The sequence below is a fragment of the Sinohyriopsis cumingii genome, chromosome 2, assembly GCF_028554795.1.
Source record: "Sinohyriopsis cumingii isolate HCF-2022 chromosome 2, ASM2855479v2, whole genome shotgun sequence".
Classification (NCBI taxonomy): Eukaryota; Metazoa; Mollusca; class Bivalvia; order Unionida; family Unionidae; genus Sinohyriopsis; species Sinohyriopsis cumingii.
Genome location: NC_142962.1, coordinates 133,440,452 through 133,460,526, shown reverse-complemented (window position 1 = coordinate 133,460,526; position 20,075 = coordinate 133,440,452). Strand labels below are relative to the sequence as shown.

The following is a 20,075-nucleotide window of genomic DNA, read 5'->3' as shown; positions in this document are numbered from 1 at the left end:
TCTTGTTGATTTACCTATGATGGGTTGTTCCATTTCCTCATCTTACCTATGCAAATTAGCACATTGTGCTCATCCACTACAGTCTTCAAACAAATCTCACTAGTTATTGTCAGTTAGTTTAGTAATACTGAAATCATGGAGTTTTATATCTGACCTCATTGCCTTTAATTGTGACTATTTAAGCTGACCAGCTTTTTATCAGCTTCAATCATGACTGTTTACTTTTTATACATGCTACATGTAATGGGCATATACAGGAAGTAGCGTGTTTTTTGTATTTTTGAAGATTACAGAAAAATTGTGTTTTCTTGAAATACAACCATGTCCTGGGGTTTGAGAGTACAAAAATGCGTCATCCTTTCTTAATTGGTGTTGGCAAGTTACTTTACTGTTACACAGTAACGTTCAGCTCATAGTCACTTATAATTTATAAAATTATGTTATTTATGTTGTTGTTGTTGTTGTTGTAGGGTTTAACGCCATTTTTCAGCACGCGATAGGCTATACATGGCGGCCAGTATTAATGGTGGAGGAAGAACCCAGGAAAACCCCGGAAAGAACCACCGACCCACGAGAAGCTACTGGCAAGCTTTCTCACATATCGACATTAGCCGAATCCGAGACTCGAACCCTGTTATTTATGTAGGAAGATCCCTATATATTTCTGATATGTACCAGAGGGATCCTTAATTAAACATATAAACATTGTCACTGTTTCCATTAGTTGATACACTTATTACATGTTAGTATTCATTGTCTCTTGTCAATGTATGTGTATTCTGAACGCCTTTATTCCTTGCATTCTTTAAAAATTATGCCTGATTCAGTTACATAGTAAAGGCAAGGACATTGTTCTATATGTTTTGGAATTACAGCAATAATTATTCCTATTATGACTGATACAAAATTACATTTATGTGTAACTAGTTTGAAAATAGAAAAAGTACATTTTGTATGCTTAATTATTCTTTTCATATGAAATTTTAGAAAAAGCTTCAATGGAAAATTTGTTAAAATGATAATGGCATGTGTCTTTCCTTCTATTTGATATACACACATGTACCATCTATGCTCACTTATAAGTCAAGTCAAAATGCAACCAACAAAGATCTTGATCAGCCATAGCATAATGCACCTGCAAATCAATGTCTGTGTTGTTTGTTCTACTGGTTACTCCTAACAAATTGCACAGACCCAGATCTGCTGGCACATTATAAGCTGGCAGATCAGGATCTGTGCATTTTGCAGTCAGACTTTTCTCGTAAGTGAATACATATGGTTTGTATGTATGTGAATTTGTTTTGCTCTTAAAAAGAAATTGCATCAGATTTATAAATTCAGGCTAAATAAATAATTCTGAATCTCAGCATCGAATCAAATTACAAATTAAAAGATGAATGCTGTGTTAACTAACATATTTACAAAATGGTACATCTAAGTAGGTAAAACTATATAGATACATGTATGTCTTTAGATATGTCAGAACTGTTATTTTAAGCATTTAGCTTAGTAGGCTGGCATTCTGTTACCATTTGCCTGATGTCAATAAGGGTACAAGAAATAAAAGTGCAAGTATCTATTTCTAAAAAAACTAACATTTCCTTTGAGTTAGTAAAGATTGTTTTGTATGTTTTTGACTGTATTCAAGATTGCTGCTATAATTATTTCTATTATATATGGGCAAATAATATGCATATGTAAGCTAGCATTAAACATACTTATGATGACCAGAAAAATGATTGAATTTCTTTACATATAGATCCTAGTTTGTTAAGATCAAAAATAAATGCAGATAAATATGCAAGATCATGTATATAGTAAGTAGAAAGAGGTAATGAAACAATGATGAAATTTACAAATGTCTTTTATACAACAAACAATGACAGAATTATTAAGGCAACAAAATTCTAATCAAAATAGGAATAATGGGGAACAAGCAAGGAAAACAAAGAGGCAACTATATGTTGACAGTTAATATATCAATATGGGACAAAGGGCATTACCTAACCATGAGTTGTTAAATGAAAAAAGTCATGGACTTTTTATTACTAGATTTTGCACAGATATGGTTTACTTACATGATAATATACCTCTTTTCACTATATGCTATGACATTTTGTGTGTAGGTGTGTGTGTGTGTGTGTGTGTGTGTGTGTATGTATGTATCCATTTATTTTAATAGTCATGAAACTGCTACTGTTAATGATCTTGATGAGTACTATTTCATTAATTAGCACTTCTGGAACTTGTACCATAAGGACCTGCCACTGATTAAATCATTAATCTAATCTTAGAATTGGTCTTTGTCTATTTTTGCACCTCAGAATTAAGGAAAAAAAATACCAGAATGATGTAACCTGTATATATATCGAAACTATCATGTATCCTATGATTTTAAAATATATATTATTATCACATGCAAAGTTAAGAACAAGATCATGAATGGAAAATTGATTCAGTCATGTGTTTGAAATCTCTCAGTAAATATGTATGCATTATCTTCATTTCAACCTTTTTGATGACTTTGAATCCAGTTTTTTAGCAGGATCTTTACCTAATTGTGCTCAATAACATTGACAGAAAAAAGTGTTATTGCTTGATCACCTTGCCTCATAAATAATCCAATGGTTTAGAACCAATCTCAGTTTATATTTTCCCATTACATAGTGGATGCAGACTTAGAAATATGAGCACTAGGGTGCTTGTATGGTACAGAGAAAATGTGGCAAAATAGCCTTTGTGTGTACTTGCCCAAGAGAAAAACCTCAAAGTTCAATCAAAATAAATTTATTAATTAGTAGCAGGCAGCCCAATAATCTTCCTTGTTTGTTTTATTAAAAGGGAAATAACTGTTGATGAACTATTCATAAGAACTATATGTCGTGCAGTTGACAACTTGCCAGGTCATATATTATTTGTAAATTAATGGATATATATTTATAAGGACCCAAGTTTAATGGCAAGGCCTCGTTAGTTTTTCCTTCATTCATTTAAAATCAGTTTTAAAGACACATACAGTCAATGAAGGAAACCAACCTAGGCCATATTTGACCATCATTATTTATGGAAAAATGATAGATGGTTAGGATCAAAGGAATGCATGAAATATAAAACAAAAGAGCCACAAGATAATTTTTAATATGGTAATATAAAATTACACTGATATTAGTGGCTATTTCCAGAAGCATACATTTTTAAATGCAAGATTCTTATTTTTATTCAATATTTAAGTCACTCTCTAGATGTAAACCTGGTTGGAAAGAAATGAAGTTAAAAAATTACTTCTCAGACAAGAAAGCCATTACATATTATCTTGCAGCAAAATTGTCACATGTTGTATTTAGTACATTTCTGTGCAACTATAAACACAAAACTGAATGGCATCTTTGCCTCTAAAATAATTTGTAAAGATAACATTAGTTACATAGTTCTTTGAAGGCACAGACCCATTTTTGCTGTAGCATAATGTGCCACCAGATCTGGGTCTGTGCAGTTTGTTAGGAGTAATCAATAGAACAAACAGCATAGACCCTGATCTGCAGGTGCATTATGCACTAACAGATCAGGATCTTTGTTGTTATTATTGCAGTTTGACTCATTTTATAAGCAGCTATACATGGTACATTTTTTTGCTATGGTTATTGCTGTCTTCTGAATGAGGCACTCATTCTAACAAAATGGGGGAGGGGTATTGGTGGCAGGGCATCTATGTCCTATTGGCACATTTCTAGTTATATTATTATGAAGAAGCTGGAAACTTATTCCTCTTCTTTTAATTGTATCCTGCATCATACAAGTAGTGTATGGAGTATGTTAGTCAGTCAGACCAAATGGTAACTTTCAATGCTCTGGCTGGTTCCAGCTGATTTTGATGTGTATACTTTTGTAGCTTACTTCTGATTTCAATCATTGGAAATAAAGATTTCTCCCTGAGTGCATTTTTTTAATGATTAAAATGCTGTTTTATAAATATTTGGTACATAATTTATATATAAAATAATTAATCATCTAAGATTAATGATTTACTGTTGGGAATACCATATATACTTGATTTTTGTTGTTGTTGTTGCTGTTGTAGGGTTTAACGCCATTTTTCAGCACACGATAGGCTATACATGGCGGCCAGTATTAATGGTGGAGGAAGAACCTGGGAAAACCCCAGAAAGAACCACCGACCCACAAGAAGCTACTGGCAAGCTTTTTCACATACCCACATTAGCCGAATCCGAGACTCGAACTCACGCAGACAGAGGTGAGCTGGCAGTGATCCGTAAGGGAGAGCACTTTAGACCACTTGGCCACTCGGGGCCCCTATACTTGATTTATAAGTTGAATCAAACTGCACAGATCTACCATCACATTATAGGCTGGCAGATCATGGTTTGTGTGGTTTATTAAGAGTAATCAGTAGAACAAACAACATTGATCCTGATCTGTAGGTGCATTATGCTATGGCAGACCATGATTTTTGTTGTTTGCAGTTTGACTCGACTTAAAAGCATTTACATATGGTACTTTAAACCTCCAAACTATTCACTTGTTGTCTGGCAGATTTTTGCACATGACCATGTGTGCACCCGATAATCTGTTCTTAACAGCCATTATAACAGATACGCCTTACAAGTCACATCCAACTGCCACACATATAGACCCTGATCTGTCATCATGCAATGTGCCTGCAGATCTGGGTCTATAATTTGTTATATTAATTAGATCTAACAAACATCATAGACTCTTGGGTCAATGTTTGAAGTTGGATCCATCTTGTCAGTGAGTATATGCTGTATTCCAGGTAGTCGGTCATATCAGAGCAGAAATGGCAGTGTATTAGACAAGCGTCTTTCTCAGGAGGCCTTTTTGATATAACATGAAAAGAATTAATTCCTGCAGAAGAAAGTTTTGACTTTAATATCAGGGGACAATAATTCCCTAGCACAACTAGCCTACTGGACAACACAAAATCATTGAAAGTTCATACCCTTGGTCTTTGTCTTTTTTGCCTAATCATTCTTTTTTACCTGTTTTTGATGGTTTAAATGAAATTCATAATTTTGAACAAGAAAACAATACTGAAAATTAGGTTTGTTGTTGTTATGTGTACACAGTATTGTTGTAAATAGGTTTCAGTTATGCTTGAATATTTATACTTTTTATATTTCTGTTAAAAAGTGATTACTTACATGATCAGTTTATACTGAAATAATTTGCATCTTTTTAAATTCGTTTAAAATTTCTTTGTCAGTATGTTGAGATATGTCAATTTTTATAATGTCCAGGTGAGGCAATTTATCACACCATATACTTATACCTGGCTTTTATGTTGGGTATGTATGGTTACATGCATGGCACTACATGTACATTATACTCACTTAAGTTTACAAGAAACTAATTGTATTTCAAAGTTTTGATAACAATTAAATTTGATTTAATCATGTTAAGCTGTTACAATTTGATCTTGAAACTTTGGTAAACATGTCAGAACCAGCTTGAGGCCATGCAATTAGACTTGGGTAGGTGCTGTTTGGAGTTTATTTTGCCAAACACAATGCTTTTTTCAGTGTATCGGTTCAGTCTACCTGTATATTGTGTATTTGTGTATCATGCTGATTTGTTAATTGCTTACTTGTGCTGGCATGAGGTACCATATCACCAGTGTATTTAATCTGGCTTCAGATTTCAATGGCAAATATTAAGTTTTCACAACACATTGACATTGATCCATACTGCACCAAGGAAGCTTTCTTGTGTGAATTTATTGGCAATGGGATTATTTTTGTGGTCTAAGACTGTTCAAGCTTCTCTTGTTGTCAAGAAGAATTTAGATCCCTACAATGAAGGATTTCTTTGATCAATCAAATGGTTGTTGATTCTCGCATTCCCTGGTGACCTGTGTGCATATTAGATCCCTCATCCATCACTCAGGTGCCATTGAGATCCAGGTGTATATTAGAGCCATCATCCATCACTCAGGTGCCATTGAGATCCAGGTGAAACTTCTTGATCTTTATCATTTTGTAATTGATGAAACTGATCAGCAAAAGAAAGCTAATTTGATTTGGTAGGGTTTTCATGGAATTACTTTGGAGATTTTTTTTAAAACTTATGCTGAAATCATGTTGATTTGTTAACGCTTGTCTTAATGATAGGAATATATCATTATACTTGGAGTTTTCATTGGTAAGTCAAGTTGTATGCTTATTTATTATTGGAAATCATATTATTTTCATTGTTTGATGGAATTTGTTAAAAATATTGGTATAAATGTCTAATTGTATCTACGGAAAGGTCTGGTCCGTGTGACTGCATAATTTATTGATGTGTTGATTCATTGGGTCAAGTTAAAATTTCCATCATTTTAATTTTTATCTTGTTAAAGTTTGATATTTACTACAATATTGGAAAAGATATTTTTGCTTTAGAAATTTCATTATATGAATAGATCTCTTAAGTTTGTGTGACTTTTAATTGATGGGATAACTTTTTTTGTGACAATTTCATGCAGCTCATTGTACATAACTATAAAATAAATGGATAATATTAGAAATGTGCCTTTGAAACTTAAATTTTCAAATCTAGAAAGTTCATACTATACACACGAGAATTTCATATGCTTGAATGGAGATATTTTTCTTAAATAATCAATGAATTACTGTATATACTTGCTTATAAATCAAGTCAATTTGCAAACAACAAAGATCCTGATCTGCCATGGCATTATAATGTGCATCTAGAATAAGGGTCTATGTTGATTGTTCTACTGATTACTCCTAACAAAAGGCACAGACCTAGATCTGCCAGTACATTATGTGCCAGCAGATTTGGGTCTGAGAAGTTTGCAGTTGGACTCATAAGCAAGTATATGCGGTAAGTTGTTTTATATTGTTTGTGACAGAAATATGGATTTATCTACATTAATGTTATTACACTTAGGTAGAAATGGTAGCTCGGGGTGGAATGGAAAATTCCATGTTATGGAGAAAATTACATGATCCTGACTCGGTTACCCCAAGAAAAAATACTTCCTCATGGTAAGTGCTAAATAACCATAAAAGACACGTTTAAAAAGTTCTGTTTGTCTTATGAAAGTATTAATAGCATACCTCAAGGTCTTTTCTTAACAGGTTTAAAACACATTTTTTTAATACTAAATTTTCATCTGAAACCAAATGATTCTTATTTTCAGTTCTGGGAGACCACATATTTTTAATAAAAATTTTAATTTTACCCACAGTAATTAGGTTGCAGAAGCACAAAAAACTGAAGTATCTGTCATTTTCATTGTGTTTTTCCTTTAATTAATCATACAGTTTGCAATATTTTCAAATGCCATTAACATTTTAAGTGGCAGATGCTGGAATGTAAAAGAAATTGTCAGTATAACAAAGTTAATTTAAATCATGTAAAAATCTTCACTTTGCATTTTCCTTCCTTAAATCCAGTGCTGTGACGGTGAAAAAAATCATGTGGTGAAATGTTGTCAGAATAATACTTTTGCTGTCATTTGCTGTGATTTACAAAGCTTTATATCATTTCAAGAAGTATCTTGCCAAAGAGTTGTCATGCATCTTTTTCATAACAGCTCACATCACTATATCATAATTCTTTAATATTCAGTTTATTGTGGACTCCTATTGCAATTAGTTCCTTATTCCATTACTGTCAACTAGCTCCCCAACTTAATATATATATAAGAAAATTTGAATAAGGGAATGAATATTGTTATTTCTGTGCAAGAAAAGAAACCAGAGGTAGTTGTGGGTGAAATTTAGGGTCAGATTAATAACATTGAAGAGAGACCTGAATTCTTTTAATTTCTGTCTCCCTACCCCACCTGAAAACTGAAACCCATGAAATCATTTGATTCTTACTTATTTTATATCTTAGATGCTGGAGGTCGTGAGTTCGAAACCCAGCCAAGTCATACCAAAGACTTATAAAAATAGGCAGTAACAACTGCCTTGCTAGGTGCTTAGCATTAAGAGGTTAGTGTTAGGACTGGTTGGCCTGGTGTCAGGATAATGTTACTGGGTGGGACATCATGCTACTTGTCTGCAGCATGATGCCCCAGTGCTAGACATCACTATAAACTGCCACACTGCAGACGTCGTAGAAATATGACTGAATTTTTTTTAAAGCTTTGTTAAAAATCCAAATCTCACACACACACACACACACACACACACACACACACATTTATTTTATTTTATACTAGGCCATAAAATACTGGATTTTCTGAGAGAAATAGTCTTGATATTTCACTGGAGTGAAATACAATAATTTTTTTTCCACTGTTCATAAATTAACATAGATAACATTATGACAAGACATTTTGAAATTTGTGAGTGATTAATTTTTTGTCTAGTGGTAAATTGCACTTGGATAAGTACATTTAAAATCCAACAATGGCCAAAACCTTGCTTTTTTTTAGTTCAGTATTTTTCTATGTGCCATTTTACCTTGAATTGGGAAGGAGAATTATGTTACTACTGATATTTTCTGTGCAAATGTACACAAAACACAGAAGACCATAAACAGCAAACCGCTGACGTTGTTGTGCGTGATACAGTAAGACATTGGCTGCTTCATTATATTACACGTATTGCTAACCAGTATGTTTGAGCATAAAATAAAGCAGAACATTTTCTTGCTGCAAGCAAATCAGTCATTTGTGAACTTTTATGACCTGGTCATGAATTCAGGTCAATAATTCAGAATTTCATGAATTAACTATTTTCAGTTCATGCATATTCATGAACAGTTCGTGAACCTTTTTATGAACTTTCATGACTGGTTCATAAACCTAAGTTCATGAATAATTCTTGAACAGTTCATGCTAGTTCATGAATTGTTCATGATCATTTCACAGGGGTTCTCTTAGGGATAAACATAACTATTTACACTAACCTAATGAAATATATCCATTATTTCATTGGAGCAAGCAAATATCCTTATCTGTTTTCTGATTATATTGTACATCTGGAGGAGTTTTAGCAATATTTTTACAAAAATGTCGAAACCTAATTGTATAGAGAAAAAGAATTTGATTTTGGGAATAAACTTGGCTGCTTCATTTTGAAAATGGAAATCATGAGTTATAATTTTCCAAACTTTGTTAACCTGATTGGATAGAAACCTATTAAAGTAATCAGAACTTGTGACTTGGAACTATGATTGCCCACAAGTTAGTGATGTGCAGTCAGAAGGGTAAAAGTTCTTATCTTACCACTGGATCAACCTGGAGTTGACTAGCATGTAATGGGCCAAGGCCACTTGACTGTATACATCCTATCACAATATTACTTTCGTGTATTACTGTGCTGTAAAATACCACCCCACCCCCAAAAAAACAAAGGACTGGAAACCAATCAGATTCTGAAAGCTCTAATCTTACTCTAGAGAACTTTCTCTAGGGACCATTTTCGTATCAGGTTACCAAAATATGTAAATGTGCAACTTTCACAGTAATCAGGAAGTCAATATTTTTGACAAAATATTTCCTGTATTTTCAAATATTACAATTCAGTAGCTGCAGTTTTTTTCAACTTTTGTGAATATATGCAAATCTGACTCCACTTTCCTGCATGAACATATATGCTCATTAAATTTATCATATCTTTTTTGTTTTCTTTCTTTCCTTCTTTTTCCACAAGTCTTAATCTTCCACTCTTTTGTTTATCTAAGCATTTGTGCTTTTCTCCTTCCAAAACTAAAGATTTAAAGGATGTACACTGTTGGTAGTTGGTGCTAGCCATAAAGACATACATATGTAGCTTATAAAATTATCTTTTTGCTAAACGTGTGCCGATTTTTAATCATAGTTATTACCTCGTTATGTCCAAAAGTACTACCCAGATTACATTCATACATTGTATGGATTTGTGCTAATCCATTAGTTCTTGTGGACATGAGGACCAAATTACATTTATACATCTTAAGGATTTGTATTGATCAATTAGTTAATTGGGTATCAGGACTGGACTACATTCATATACATTGGGTATCAGGACTGGGCTACATTCATATACATTGGGTATCAGGACTGGACTACATTCATATACATTGGGTATTAGGACTGGACTACATTCATATACATTGGGTATCAGGACTGGACTACATTCATATACATCAGGTATCAGGACTGGACTACATTCATATACATTGGGTATCAGGACTGGACTACATTGATATACATTGGGTATCAGGACTGGACTACATTCATATACATTGGGTATCAGGACTGGACTACATTCATATACATCGGGTATCAGGACTGGACTACATTCATATACATTGGGTATCAGGACTGGACTACATTCATATACATTGGGTATTAGGACTGGACTACATTCATATACATTGGGTATCAGGACTGGACTACATTCATATACATTGGGTATCAGGACTGGACTACATTCATATACAGGTTTAGATGGATCTGTAGAGCAAGAGGAATTTATCTTTGTCTAAAGAATCAAAAGCAGCTGAAATAAACAATGGTTGAATAACTTGAATCCTTTGGACCCCAAGAGACTATGGAAATGTATTTATAAAATAGATTGTCATTTAAAATCATGAAAAATGGATTGCCTTTCATGGTACCCAAGTCTGCCTAGAGGTCATTTCAGTTTCTTCACAGTTCATCCATTATTTGAAGAAAATGTGGCTATTGTTTTGGTGAAATAATATAAAGTAAAAGTCGAAGAAAAAGGAGGTCAGTGTATTTTCCTAATGGGCTTCAAATGTTGATAGCACTTTTGTAATTTTCTGTAGCTGTATAATGTGAAAAAGAAAGGCCAGAATTGATTTTAGTAGGTGCGCAACTCTGGCTATAGTGGCCTTTAAAAAGCCAGCACCTCAGAATAAGTTTGGCAATAGTGTGAAACAGTTTTTATTTCTTGATTTTGATATAAGGTATGATGGAGTGATTTTTTTATATACATGCATGATCATAATGATAACTACTATATCATGTTACATTAGATCAGTTATTATAATTCAAATGATTGCCTGTGTAAATCAATACATTTAAGCTACTTTGCAAGAGAAAAATCAGATACAGTGGGAAGCATGAATGTTTTATTGATTGGTCTGTTCCAGAAAAATCTGACACAAATTCTCTAGAATTTATTGGCTACTTATTGCAGATGTACAACTTTTTATAAGTCAGATATGTGAATAGCTAGGGCTACCCACATGTCCATCTTAAAATCTTGCAGAGTATACATGTCTGTATGTATGCATTGTGTTCAGTGGCACATCAGCACAGTTCTGGCTATTTAGTCCCAAGTATCCACAAAAGGCACACAAAATAAAGATAGATGCAAAAAGGGTTAAGATCCATAAAAGTCAGATATTTTATTTAAACTGCATTCTTTTGCAAAGTCCAAAACCTCAGCAGGAACAGGTGATGCATCCCAGGACAAAAAGGTTGAATCCATGCATAATGGTCATTGATTTCTGTGGATGCTTTTCAGCTCTTTAGACATCTGCTTTGTTAGTTACATTTGCATTTTAACCAGTGTATGTCAGGTGAGCGATATCAGGTCTACTTGGTCCTCTTGTTAAACATTCCCAACAAGTAGGTACCTGCTTTCAAAACACATTCTGGTGAGATCTCTCCATTTAAATCAAGAGTAACTGTGTGGCAAGAGCAATACAATGAAAACGGTTTAAACCTCTATCACATACAATTTACCCATACACATCCTCCTCTCCAATATGTATGGTTTAGAAGTCTGGTAATTAATTATAGGCAATCATATACCTTCATTTTCTTTAATACAGATATACTACTCTACAACACCTTGGCCTGGTGGTTAGAGTGTCTGCCTCTGATGCGGGAGAATGTGGGTTTGATCCCCGGCCAAGTCATACCAAAGACTTACAAAAATGGTACTAAAAGCTGCCTGGCTTGGCGCTCAGCATTAAGAGGTTAATGTTAGGACTGGTCGGCCTGGTGTCAGGATAATGTGACTGGGTGGGACATCATGCTACTTGTCTGCAGCAATATGCCCTAGTGCTAGACATCACTATAATCTGTCACACTGCAGACATTATAGCGATATGACTGAAAAATTGTTAAAGATACATTAAAAATCCAAATCACACACACACACTCTACCACACCTAGACTTGTTCCTTAGCTTGTAAAATTATTAGTTGTTTGTGACCAATTACCACAAGTTGCAAGTGAATAAACATGTTGTATTAGTTATTTTACATATTTTACTTTCTAAGAGATCATAACCTGGTTATTACTGATGTTTATGTCAAGAATATAAAAATTACATGATTTTTAATAAAGTTTAAGAAATTTTAATAGTTTGTATTTAATATCCTGATATCAGAACTGTCATTCTGATGTATTCATTTATCAATCACTGATTACACCAGTAAGAATAGTTTAGGAACTCTCTTGTTTCTTCATGTTAAAATGGACTGACTATGAGGCAGAAACATTTTTTATAGCATTTAATAGATGTTTCATAATATCTCAGATTTATTACTTTCTCAGTTTGCTAATTTTAGTTTTTCTAAAAATTTCAGCCTTATTATTGTTGACATTAGTATCTCCCTTGAATTCCAGTTGTGGTATCCCACATCAGTCTAATACAGGTCAAACATTGAGTTGTGTGACTGGTAGTTAATGTTTTATGTACACATGTTTCTCAGGCATACTCTTATTTGAAGAATGTTTACATATATCTGTAGTATGTTTGCTCATACTGTTTAAGCAAACCAATCCACCTTGGCGTGTTCCTTCCATAGGCCATCACAATTTAGATATTTGTTTTTATTAATAGGAATAGTTTAAATCCAGGCTTTGTGAAATTTAGCTGTAATGGGTTCATGGAAACCTCCAAATTGTACAGCAGTATAAGTGAGTCAGCGTTATTCTGTGTAGTGGTTGCTACGGGTGGTGTGGTATTATGAGGTTGTACCTTCTTACAAGGTGTTCTCCTTTATTTGGCTATCGTTATCTAGAGGGTAATCGCCCTCGGTATTGTTGCCCCGATTGAGTAAATATTAAAATAAAGTGTGGTGAAATTATAGTTGGAATAAATAGAGATCTGAGCAGATATATAGAATAGAATGAAATGAGCCCCCATACATGAAAAAAAAACAAAAGAATTTAATCAATTATGTAAACAACTGGGATAATGCATTACATTAGGAAGATACACTTATTTATGGAATAAATCTTTCACTGAATTTCAAACACAAATATATTTATATAAATAGCTGATCTGGTTATTAAATGATAGATAAATAGTATAATTAGTTCATCATATAATCGAGTGAAAGATCAAAGTCAGTACCTTGTACAACTTCATAACCTGCTTATTCTGGTCTTCGACTTTGCTATGGTGGTTCCTCTTGGTCCATTTGCTTTTTCCCTTTTCCAACCTCCCTACTGTCTCGCCTCTTTTGGGCCCTCAAACTTTATGTGGGTAGGTGGATACGCAAGTGACAGGTAGATACTTGGATAAGTAGGTACATAGATACATCAGTTATTCTTCAGTGGATATGTCCGTGGATACATCCATTGAGCTATTTCCACTTTCATAATAGACACAGAGCAACCTAAATATTCTGTCAGTTGTCCTACTGGAAACAGATCATTACTCCCCTCTTCTTATGTATATATCGTTCTATTGGATTTCAAACAGAAAAAAGGCTGCCTGGTCAAGCTAAACATGGCAGACCATAAACAACCTAGTTTCACAAGATTAATGTACTTCCTAATGGCTGTTTCATTTCTGATTCCCATTAACTTTACACGAGACATAATGTTTCCGTTCTCATCTCAATTACACAAACGAATGAATGAAATTCATTACATGTCTTAACTACATTATTTTCAGCGAATACACACATTCAAGTGTTTATCATGATCGGTGAATTCAAACGGATTCTCGTAACTCATATCAACTGAAGTAATGCATGAAATTCTTAGATTACTATAACAATCAAGACGACAAATTCAAACAACTATTCAAACTTATATAAAGAAGATCATTGTACGAACTCGGGTAGATAATAGATTAACTCAAACACAGTTACACTCATTTCAAGAGAATTGATCCATCGATGTAAACAAATAAATTCATGCAAATATAAACAATTAAATTCAAGCAAATCATTATATTGGTATAAAAAAAAACTATATTAAATTGACGCAAATTCCTCGTGCTTTCAGGCTTTGTTTGCTTCTACTGCCAAAATTGTGTCCATCAACTTTCCAGACATCTGGTCCTTTGACCAATGTTTTATGAGAGAGTTTCTTCCAGATTTACTCACGGAGTCCCATAAATTTTCACTCTTGCAGGAAAATTGTAGACTGATTAGATTTTTTGATGGGGGCAATTTAAAACCCAGAAAGTTGTGTGTGAAACATGCCCCTTGTTTAGCATAATTGATCAGGAGTAAATATATTGACCGCCTTTTATAACTAGCTGCCAAAATTGCGGTCAGCATGACTTATAGAATTCCAAACAACAGATTTGAAAATTTTTGAATCTGACAGTTCCAATATAAAATTGAAGGTACCCTTCCCATTTCAAGTCATCTAACAGTTAAGTAAATGAGGGCTTAATTAAGAATCACTTCCTGTCCCAAAACAGATATTAAAAATCATTGCAGTATAGCGATTTAACAAGCACCTGTCCCCATAAATCTAATTAATTGTTCTCTGGCCCAGATTAATATGTTCTTCATAGATCAACAGAAATTTGCATCCTTACATTCTCGTATACTTTATATTCTGTGTCATAATATGGTATGTAAGCAATAAAAAGTAGCATATCGTAACATATGATTTGTATAATCCAGGCATGATGGTTTAAATAAAGTGAGTAACAATTATAGAAAATTAATTAAGCTGTTAAGTTAAAGAATGACTAAGCTATCATATATAGTTGCTTTTAAGTCGATTCCAACTGCAATCTGCACAGACCCAGATCTGTCGTCCGACAGTATGCCAGCAGATCTGGATCTGTGCAGTTTGTTAGGAGTAATCAATAGAACAAACATAGACCATAATCTGCAGGTGCATTATGCTATGGCAGATCAGGATCTTTGTTGTTTTCAGTTTGACTCGACTTATAAGAGAGTATATATGGTATCTAATAAGATCCACGACCTGATCTGATGTAACATAATGCGCCTGCAAATCAGGGTATATTTTGCTTGTTTTAATGATTACTCCTAACAAACTGCAGAGACCCAGATCTGTCAGGGCATTATGCGATGGCAGCTCTGGGTCTGTGCAGTTTGCTTTTGAGCTCACCTTATAAGCGAGTATATACAGTATTACACTTGCGTTAAGCTACTGTTCCTGAAGTATTACATAAACCCAGCCTGGGCAACATCCTCCAAGGTGTGGGCCAAATAAGTGATTTTAAAACCACACCCTATGATGTAAGGAAGCCATAAAATCAGGTCTTGGGCTTGATCTGGTCTGTTGGCCATAGTTTGCACACCCTTGACTCTGTACTGATTTAAAGACTGCAACATTGACATATGATTTAATTAGACTGCTTTCTGTGAAATTTGAAATTAAACTCTAGGATAAATGTTCTCCCCAAACAATACCTTGTAGATCCAATTTAAAAAGTTAAAATCAGTAAACAGCAGCCATTTCAAGCCTTTCTTGACCAAGTTCTAATTAATGATGTTTCATGAGACATCATTCACTTCATAAAATGAGGAAAGATTCAAAGTTGTTTGCCACTTTCCTGAGCAAGCAAACAATTGAAGATGGAAAACTTGTATTTTGTAAAGCTATAACAAGTCTTTGATAAAGGGAATCTACCATGAACTTATGATTCCATGAAATTATAATTCACTAGTTATTAAGCCTGACAGTGAGAGTACCATTTTCTGGATGGTAGCTTAAAGGCATGACTTTGCTTTTTCATGAATGGTTTTATGTTGTTGTTTGGCAAAAGCTGTATTTAATTTTCTTTCAGTCTGGTAGCAAAACAACACACTTACTTTGCATGGCCTTATCAACTGAAAGTTTTGTCTTATGCAAGACAGAATCGGCTTTATGTCTGATCACCCATTAGGTAGGGCTAGTTCTTCATGCTGTCTTTTATTTGTTCAATCAGAATGTTGTTCAGACAACATATTAGAACTGATCAGAAAAGTTCTGTTGGTTAATTTTGAAAGTTATTAATTAATTCTCTGACTTAGTTTTTTGTAATCACTGATGGATACAATGGAATGTTATCATTGTGGTTGGATGGTTGGGAAAGTATCTGGTGATGCACTATTAAAAAGAACACTCTGATGTTTATTTATCCATCACTAATGACAGTGACAAGAATGGTTTGTTCTTAGGACCTCTGTAATCAGCATCATAAATCATGTCAAGGTCAAGGTAAGTGACAGCATAATTTTTTTTTCTCAAGCTGTCTGTTTTTTTTCCTAGACTGTATATAATTTCATTTGACATATATAGTGTGAACCATGTACACCCATATGTCCTGATTTTACAAATATTTTTTCCACATAATAACATTTGAAGGACTTCATGAATTAAAATCAAATTTGGTAAGGGGCTTTTGAACGACTTCATGAACTCAGAAACCAAATTTGGTATGGACTTATTAAGAACATTTATGTGAGCTTAAATTTTGAACTTTATTCTAGCTAGCTTTGAGTTATGGTCCCTGGTTAATTTAAGAGTATCTCCTTGCTAGATTATCAAAACTTACCTGACGTAAGACATGTAAAGTACAGTACTGGTACTAAATGGATTCAGATTCAGTTTGGTAAAAAAGAGCTCAGTCAAGTCCATTTTAGACGTTTTTACAGAGTTAACGCCCAGATATAACAAGTGTAACTTTGCATCTTTAAGCAATTTTTATTCTATTTTACTTCATAATAGAGGGCATTTATGTTCTTTGAACACATTTCTAGTTTTTCTTTCATATGTAGAAAAATTTGTGTTATAAGTTATAGTTTTATCATATTATGTCAATTATAGAATAATGACACAAATAACAAGCTCAGGGACAGCTGTTACATGAATGGCTAAATTGTTTAATGATTGTTTGAAGGAGATCTTCTTTAGAGAAATTAAATAAATATTGGATTTTCAGGAAGAATATCACAGTAATTAGAAAGACCAAATATTTTCTGGAATAAATAGTTCTTCTTGTAGAAATAATTATTGTTTGCTTTTGATTTTAATTTACATTAAAATAGGCAGTGTCAGAATCTACATGCAGAATATTTCAAAGGGAGAATTGTCTTAGTATGAAATGGAATCAGATATTTTTTGATGTGATAATTTTGTATTTTGGTGTTTATGATGATATTGTATTAATTAGGAATCATATTTATGTTGACAATCTAAAATGACCTTACATGTACATCAGGATACATGATCTTTTCGTATCCTCTTCTCATGACCTTCTTGCATTCATACAATTAGTATAATTTACTAGGGTAGGAGAAGGACTCAATGTTTTATCTCAGTCTGCATATTTTCCATGAGATATTTGATTGCATGCAGATTTTACAATGCAGTGAGACTTTGGTTGGCAAACAACTCCATGTGAAGGTCAGCAGCTCAAGGACAACCATTATAATTTTGCTTTATCTCACATTTGGTTCAGTCATACCTTTCATGTGGCTCTGTGAAGTCTCTGTTAAATGCCTCAGCATATGCTAAGAGACAGCATTTCTTGTGATGACAGAAAAGCCAAGTGTCTTGCTACTTGCTAATATAGCTAGAAGGAACAAAATAATTTAAATTGAAACTGGATCACAGGAACCTGACAGAAAAATCAAGATCATTTGAAAAAATATAAAAAATATATACATAAAAAATCTTACACTTTGAATTCCTGTTTTTCAAACATCCAGAAATTATCAATAAATGTTTAGATATCTTTCTTCAGTCATAACACAATGATCTTTAGGTGCTTATTAGGTAACCAAGCATAATCTGCAAGTAGTCTGGCTTTATATGCAACCTAGCATGGTCTCCATCCAAGGTTTCAAACTCTGAGGGCCGCACTAGGTGTTTTTTGATGGCCCAAGGGCTACACCACCTTTTTTTATCTCTCTTGACACCTTGTGGCACCAATCATTTTGCGGCTGCATGTTTGATACCCCTGCTCTACATGTAGTCTGTCTTTAAATGCAACCTAGCATGGTCTGCATGTAATCTGTCTTTACATGCCATTTGGCATGGTCCACATGTAATCTGTCTTTACATACTTAAACTAGCATGGTCCACACATAATATGTCTTTACACACCACCTAGCATGGTTTACATGCAATCTGTCTTTACATGCCATTTAGCAATATTGTCCACATGTAATCTGTCTTTACACACTACCTAGCATGGTTTACATGTAATCTGTCTTTACACACTACCTAGCATGGTTTACATGTAATCTGTCTTTCTATGCTATCTAGCATGGTCTGCATTTAATTTGTCTTTGCATGCAACCTAGCATGACCTACATGTGATCTGTTTTATACTGCCTAGCATAGTTTACATGCAATTATATCTACTTATACCTAGCATGGTCTACTTTACATACTTACCTGAAGCTGGCATGGTTTTCATGTAATACATACTGCCTTAAGCATAGTCTATATTACATACTGCTCAGCATGGTTTACATGTAATCTGTTACATACCACATAGCATGGTCTACATTAACATACTGCCTGCATGGTTTATAAATGCATGCTACCTAGCAATTTGGTCTGCCTGTAATCTACTGGTATTACATACCAGACTGCATGGTCTTCATGACATACTGCCTTAGATTGTCATCATCTAATATATTTTATTATATGCTCATTCTTTTCTCTGTTAACTTTACATTGTCAGAATCGTTCAGTATTTTATGATATTGCACACCTTCATACTGCACTCACGCACAGGACACGTGTGCCCAATAGTGTATTAAGAACTACTTTGTAAACAAATCATGTACTCTGATCATGTAGCAGACGCTTTACGTGTTGGTTGATTAAATTTGTTTCTTAATGAACTAAAGCAGATGTTTCATGGACTGTTACATACCAGCTGCTTTGCTACATTCCATTTTAACTTTTTTGATACAATGTTTCGAATATTGGCGATAGATGCCAGATTTCATAAAATTGGTTGGTACATACAAATAACATGCAAGTTACAAGGCATAAACTGTCTCCTTTAGCTGGTAATAAGAATGGCCAAAAATATACTTACAGTATTACATCCTGAATTTCCTCAAAATGTACTTTTCTTAGTTCTGCAAATCCGAATTACGTGAGCCATGTCATGAGATCTCAAGCTTGATTACACATTTTGAAATTGTACTGTAATTTTGACTATATTCCAAGTGCAATTACATCCTCCTTACTGCACTCAAAATGAAATAAACATTAAATTCCATAGCGTCTTTTTGATAATTGCAATTGAAAGACTTCATATTTTTCCCACATTATGATTTTGAATAGTCAGTGACAGAACAAACACACTTGCAGATGTTAACACGCTTCTCCTGTGCTACTTCAGTCGGATGTATTTCATGTACAATTTGCACAGATGAATCCAGTCCATAATCATGAAATTTTGTTGAATCGACAAAAATACCAAAATCTATTCATTCCAGATCAAATGGAAAACTTGTTGCAATGCGCATTCATTCACAATATGACTCCAAATTTCAATTTTAAGTAGACAAAAATGTCATTTTCTTTAGAAACTTATGTCTAACATGCGACAAGTTCAAATTTATCTGGGCATAGTTATGTGCGCATTAATAATGTTGTTGTTGTATAATGATGAATCTGCGCTTATGTATTTAGTTTGAAATACGGCATGCATTCATTTACTTTGTTTCTTGTAGTGTATTTTGTTTATATATTTAAGCATTAGGTAGAATAAGAAAATGAGCATATAAAAAAGGTTACTGCATTTGTATGTGAAAATATGAACTCATTTCGTTTGATGGATATACTGCACACCCAAGGTTGTGCAGTATTCCATCCGAAAAAATCGTTCATATTTCCCATACAAATGCAGTAACCTATAAATATATTATCTTCCAGGCCTAGA

At 33.7% G+C, this 20,075-nt stretch overlaps 1 protein-coding gene across 8 annotated transcripts in view; it reads left to right on the top strand.

Moving 5' to 3' along the window:
• LOC149805869 (coiled-coil domain-containing protein 154-like) overlaps positions 1–20,075 on the top strand; it is a 170,542-nt gene that overhangs the window by 7,501 nt on the left and 142,966 nt on the right. For 2 of the 8 annotated variants that reach the window (XM_089950591.1, XM_089950590.1), the window contains exons 1-2: positions 6,040–6,177; positions 6,931–7,028. The exons of 1 other annotated variant lie outside the window; for it this stretch is intronic. In XM_089950591.1, the coding sequence (XP_089806717.1) occupies positions 6,937–7,028 (92 nt within the window). In that variant the 5' untranslated portion in view covers positions 6,040–6,177; positions 6,931–6,936. Of the gene's footprint in view, positions 1–6,039; positions 6,178–6,930; positions 7,029–16,162; positions 16,385–20,075 lie in introns of those variants that run through there. 5 more of the 8 variants (XM_089950593.1, XM_089950592.1, XM_089950594.1 and 2 more) reach the window with 4 other exon arrangements.